General features: G+C 39.5%; 1 protein-coding gene across 1 annotated transcript in view; it reads right to left on the bottom strand.

The window, feature by feature from the left end:
- Window positions 1-3,313: 3,313 nt before the first annotated feature.
- Window positions 3,314-6,593, bottom strand: part of EDRF1 (erythroid differentiation regulatory factor 1) — a 32,192-nt gene continuing 28,912 nt past the window's right edge. Inside the window, exon 25 of the mRNA XM_009277954.2 lies at window positions 3,314-4,139. Within this exon, the coding sequence (XP_009276229.2) occupies window positions 3,968-4,139 (172 nt within the window). The 3' untranslated portion in view covers window positions 3,314-3,967. The remainder of the gene's footprint in view (window positions 4,140-6,593) is intronic.

Here is a 6,593-nt window from a genome sequence, read left to right as displayed (position 1 = left end):
TGTTAGAGTTGTCTGTTTTGGATGTGGTTTATGCTTTAATTGTTTATCTGTGAAAGGAGCAAAAGTAATCCTATTTAGCACTAATGCTACCTTCGCTAATGCTAAGAAATTCATAGAAGATTTAAATCATAACGTACTCAATTATAATCCTCATGAAAGTCATTCAAGTTGTTAGTATAGTACTGAGGTTCACAGAATAAGAGAGAAATCCTCATTTGCTGTAAGTTTCTGTTAGCTTAATTCTGAGTATATGACCTGAATTTCCAATTAGGTAAGATGCTCCATACCTAGAATAAGAGTTAATCTGAACCCAATTATGTTAATATAAGTTATTACAAATTATGTATGTGGATTCATCAGTCAGACTGGGCACAATAAGACCTCCATTTTGCTTTACAAAGCAGTTCAATTTCTTGAGATGAAATAGAATATCAGAAGTCTACTAATTGCTGGAAGATAATGTTGAAGAGTGGGAGGAATACTTCATCATTGAAGAACACCCTGTAGGACACTAGAATCGCTATGGTAACTGGATGTAGCTGCAGGACCATGTAGACATACCCCAGGAAAAGAAGGAAGAGAATGATTACGCAGCAGTTGTTGACTTTGCCCCCCCCCCCTTTTTTTTTTTTAATTAAGATGATTGAAGTTAAACTGTTGAACGTTCAGATTCAGCTGGGTAGCATCATTATAACATAGAGCGTGCAGTACTGTTCCTCTCTTCATTCAAAAATACATCTGTGGCAGAGTGCGGATTTGGAAGTCTGTTCAAGTCCCCTGCAGTACTGCTCGCATCTCTAGTGTCTGACATAGGAGACAGCTGGGAGAAGATTTGTGTGAGCTAGTGCCTTGGGGAAGAGGAAGAAGGGGAGACAGGGTCAAGAGAAGAGAGCAAGAACTGGAAATGGAAGCCTATTGTGGGCTTGTGCTCGCTTGCACTATATGGCAAATTCTTTTGCTAGCATAAGTTATATCTAGTTGTTTGTCTTGCACATCAACTCAGGCCTATTTCTACCTGTCTTTCCAGCAGAAACTAGCAGTAGCCATCATTGCCAAGTAACCTGTGCTTACCACATTTAATATAACAATATAAAACCAAGACCACAAAGGGCTCTAGCAGGAAATCAGGTTGCCCAACATCTGCCACATCAGATAGCGTGCTCCTTCTTGACCTGTGGCAAACAGAAGATAAAACTCAGAAGACTTGCTCTGCAATAGAAGAGGTTAACTTAAGTGAGGTATAACTGGCATTTGCTGTGGGATGTAGAAGATCCATACAGTATTGTATATGATGGGCCCTTGGTTATTTTACCCACTACCAACCTGCCTTTAGAGCACTGTGCGAGCCTGTTCCCTGCACACAAATGCTGCTCTAAGGAAGAGACCATGCTCCCAGCTGCTGCCTTTGCAATACCGAGTCTGCCTGCGTAATTAAGAAGCAGGAGATGTTCTCCTGCAGAGGACGTGTCCCACCCAACCGCTGTAGCATTCTTAAACCAGAGAGGGCTTAAGACTTTTATTAGGAAGTAATTTGGCAGATTACAGACCTGATCTACTATTCTGTGTGACTCAGTGAAGTACTGTAAGATATTGCTTGCATTTTGTTACAAAAAAGCAAGACGAGGTTGCACAGCTTCCCCCAACATCACAGCAACGCTGTTCTTGGTTCCCAGAGCTTATGCTGAGGCTCTTCTCATCAACTGGCTGACGGTCATGTGCCAAATACTGAGAGCCTGCAGAAGCACACACTGTTATCTATGCTAGCAGCTACTTCTAAAATCGGCAGGATCGGGGAAGGGGTCAATGGTGTTTTCTTTTGGCTACTTTTTACAGCACTCAGTTTTTTCTTTTCTAAATTGCAGAAAAACCTCCCCACTGCTGCCTCCTGCCCCTACAACCCCTCCACCCCTTTCCATTCCTCCCTTCCGTCCTAAACTGCACCTGCTACCTCAAATTCTCTCAGGAGAAAGCACTGCCTTTCAGCATGGATCTGCACAGTGCAATGCCACTAAGATGCACTCAGGCAGGCAAAATCTCTTCTGAAAAAGCCCATTTAGGCACCTGTTCAGTCCCAGGAGGACGAGAGATTACGCTCTAGTCTGACACTTTTCTTTGGGACAGACCTTCTAGACTGTCCCTCTTGAATGAAGCGAGAAGTGGGGCAGTGCACGTTAGGTGCATTATTACCTTGCATTAAGGTAGTCTGCTAAATGGGATCTGATCAGAGGGTTACCATCAGGAATCTGCCAGCGGCAGTCAGATGAGTAGACTATTTTCTAACCAGCAATCTCTCTCTCTATTCTCTGCACCTGAGACACTGTTACTGATCTCAGCAGTCTTGCTAAGTCACCCCTCAGCTCCTCTGCTCTGAAGAAGAGATTTTGTCATGAACATATTTCTTCTACCCCTCACCATTGCCAGGCTTCCCGATAGTAACAATTCCAAGCGTAGTGCTTTTAGCCAGAAACCTGCTGTTCAGTTTTCTGCAGCTTTGACCTCACCAAAAGTGAGGAGTGTGTAAGGGGTGTTGCGTGGAGCCAGCCCCCAGGGGGAAGGCAGGAAAAGACACAGAAACCTAAGCCCCCCGTCTGCCTTCTTTTTCAAATCAGTCATTCCAAATCAAAAGCAACAGAACAGGTACATACGATGCCTGTCATCTTTCATCCTTTCACAAGGTGCTTTTGCTTCTTTCAGATGCATTTGTGCTCTGCGTTGCATCAGAAAGATCAGGTTTCTTCTGAAGACAGATCTAAGGATGCACTTGTAAAACCACGTTTAAATTGTCAGGATAGAAATTTCTACAAACTGGGGTTTTCTGGGTGAAAACATGCCCCGTACTAAAAAAGCATTGTTCTGTATCTCTCACCATGAGAGTAAGAATCACCTCCTCAAAACAAGCAGCTTAAATAATTAATTCACTACTTGTGTATTAAGTAGAGAGAGATTTAAAAAAAAAAAGCATACATACACACATGTAAAAACTGTTAATACCTTTAAATAAACAGTGTGTTTTATACTGTTACAGAATAGTGAACCACATTTATTTGTAGAAAAACCATTAAGACATCAGATGTTATATTTTTGTCAACTTTCTCTTTAAATAATACATATTTCCAAAAAACAGAGTCCTCACATGCTGAGATTAAGACTACACTCATTTGTTAGGCCTGATTTTACAGATTTTTTCCAGCCCCCACCGCCTTTCAAATAGTTTTAATTCTGTTGAGCAGTTTGCTTCTCTGACGAGGGTCTTAACAGTCATAACCAATAAAAACAAGACTGAGTCACGAATTTATATTTAATAAATAAATTTTTATTTAAAAATATGCTCCCATTTATTCACAGTTTCAAGTCTGAAAAAGATAATACTATTCTTGATCAATTCAAACACAGCTAAAGCCATTCACTTTCTGGGGTAAATGAAATCCCAGTGATGGCTAATATTTGCAAGAGTCTTGCATCAAAGCTAGAAAGGCACACATTTTTGTGCAGGATAGTATCTGTAATAAAAGCAGTGTGTCCGTGTGTCCACATACTCAACAGAAATTTCCTTGTACAGCTTTGGTTCATGTTACCGGTTAAAGTGTTCCACTGAAGCCTTGCTTACAAAGTATGTTTCATTAAATATCAAACCAGAGCAACTGTGAGATTACATTTTTTATGCAAAACATTTATATCACTGCAAAGCCCATTACCTGTAAGAGAAAAACGGTGAATTTCTCCAACATAAAAAACTGTTATGTTTATATCCAGAACCCCAAATTGGCATTTCAAACAAAGAAACACTAGTAACCGAACCATTAGAGTTATCGCAGGATAAAAAGGAATTCCTGTTCTTTCCCAGATGTACAATGTAACAATGTAGGTTGTATTATCACCTTCAATAAATACAAATATCACATGGGAAAAATTACCACTGATCCCATGCATAGCAAGGCACTGTTTCTGCTGTTTTGCAGCATTTCAGTCACTGAATTCCTCCATTACTAGCTTCGTTATTTTGAGTCAGCTGTTCCAATAAATTTAAGATTACCTCTATTCGTTCTAGTAGAGTCATACTTTTGTTAGCAGTTGCACGCAACAGCAGGGAGTAAACTTGCTTGTTTGTTTTAAGAACAACTTCTTCTTCATTAATGCCCCTAAAAAGAAAAACAGATAATACAAACTATTAACCTGACCACAATATTTTATTCTGCAAATTATCAAAACAATTATTAAATAACAGCATTGATGACTATCCCTGTGAAACCACATGGCTGGTGTTTTGATTTGAGTCTCTGATTTCCTTAGTTCCTATTTCCTACCATTTCACAGCACTGCCGTCAGAGCCTCTTTATACTGCAGGAGGGATAAGGTGTTCCAATTTTTATTCAGCTCCAGTCTGGCCATTTTATTAACTCATAATCCCAAGTCACATCATAAACCCTCCAAAATCGAGGTCTCCATGCCAAAACTCTGTACTTTTGTCTAAGTTAGCATCTAATCTGATCATGCCAAATGCAAACAGACACCGGAACACTCAGGAGACGCGGTGTATTTGCTCCCGTGCCATTCCCTGCCATTAGCCTTCCCCTCTAAACCACTACGGGCATCGTTTTCCCGTTCAAGTCTGAAGCCCATGATCTGCCCTCATTCTCTCAATTCCATACATCTAAGCTATTTCCCTACGATAAGAGACTTTTCCATGCTCAATACCTCTACGCAAAAGAGCTTTTCCTCTTTTGCTAGTCTGCAGTCTAAACTCCCACCAATTTTCTCAATTTGACAAATATAATTGTAAATCACTTATCACACACGTGCTGGCATTCTGCTTCAGCGCTGTCACCCCTCCTCTGCCACATTTAATGTCCAAGACTAATAAATAAGTGACCCAAACTAGAAAAAAGAAAAATAAAAAATGCTGCCATTGAGATTATAAATAAATCAAGCGTGTATGTGTGCAAGCAGCAGTCAGTTTAATTGCAAATGCTTCAGGAATTACCAAGAAATGGTGAAGCAAATTACATTCATAACACTTGGCAGAAATCAGACAGCTTTATTTATTAAGCAGAACAGGTAGTCAATTAAAAAAAAAAAAAACAAAAACCACTGAAATGCAAAATATTTCCAGGATAAGTTACAAGAATTCCCAGAACGAAGTATTACTTTAAATTACTTCTTTCCTCCGCTTTACATAGCCAAGTTCAGTTACGCTTATGCATTTCACTTTGAGGGTAAAACTCTGATTTCATCCAGCTTTACTGCTAGTCTGAAAGTTTCACTATCGAACATTAATTTTACCACATGTTCTCCTGTTCTCTGCCAAAGTGCATCCGAGACCCTGAAATAGCATTTGTGAGCTCCGATTTCCTCCCTTTTCAGCCTATTATTAAAACAGAAGGCAGACGTTATCTTCCTCTACAAAGCAGAACTGAGGAAACGTATGCCAGATGTACACAAGGTACTAGAAAGGTTAAGCGAAAGGTAGTTTTAAGCTTAGCCTCAATCCACCGTTGTTTAAAAAAGTTTAACATGTTATAGCAACACTCCCATTTCACAGTATTCAAACTGTAACACGTTCCCTATATGGAATCTTCAGTACAAAACCCCATTCAAGAGAGACAATGATGAGAAAGTAAACTGGGGGGACAGGGACGGGGACGACACCCACAAAACAAAAATACCCAAGAGTTTTTTGTTTTACAACACTTACCCATATTATGAGATAACAGAACTAAAACAATTTACTCAGTTACTTGGACATCTACTTGGTTACATACAAATTATACTTTGATCCTCTGCGTTTCATATACTCAGATTGCCACCTTGTGGAAGCTCTTTTTTTAAAGAGTGAAAGCACCGAACAGTGCACCTAAACCACTGCTAAGAAAGCACACAGGCTTTCTTCTTGTCTCATGTTTTCCTATTTACCGGTCTCCTACTATCAGCAGACAACTTACTGTGCAGAATGAATTCATTTCACAGTTTACTTTTAGCAAAATAGCACTTGCATCAGCAGTGCTTCAATCTGAAAAACTATTAACACAACTTCCAACAATAAAAGAATTCTCTGGAACTATATACTAGAACTAATGACACATTTTCATAAATTAACTTTATATAACATTAGAAACAGCAATAGCATACTGCTGCAGCTTCTGCAATCAAACACATTTGCTGCTGCTGGAATAAAAGGTATTTTCTGGATCCCAAAAGCAACACCACACACATTCAAATCTAACCAACAGAAGCAATAGCGGTGTAAGGAATTACACTGCCACACCTAATCCAAACAACACTTCAAGGTCAACACAAAAAGGAGAAACCACATTTGTTCTGAATCCCAGCAGCAAGACAGAAGATTATTTCTTCATTGCACTCCATTAGGCATCATAATATTCTCTAATGCCAGTGAGTATCTTCCCCATATACATCCCTCTCTATGATGTGCCTACATTTATTCTCAAGTATTTTGCTTGCTAAACTGTGCTGTCTATGATATATTTTATCATCAAGATATAGCAAAAGATCAGCAGTACACAGTAGTTTCTCCCCCACTAACTTTCAAGTGCTCCATCACAGATGAAGGCCAATGTCAGTTAAGATAAAGGACA

The sequence above is a fragment of the Aptenodytes forsteri genome, unplaced genomic scaffold (genome assembly GCF_000699145.1).
Source record: "Aptenodytes forsteri isolate BGI_AS27 unplaced genomic scaffold, ASM69914v1 Scaffold15, whole genome shotgun sequence".
Taxonomy (NCBI): Eukaryota; Metazoa; Chordata; class Aves; order Sphenisciformes; family Spheniscidae; genus Aptenodytes; species Aptenodytes forsteri.
This window is presented reverse-complemented; position numbering and strand designations above follow the sequence as displayed.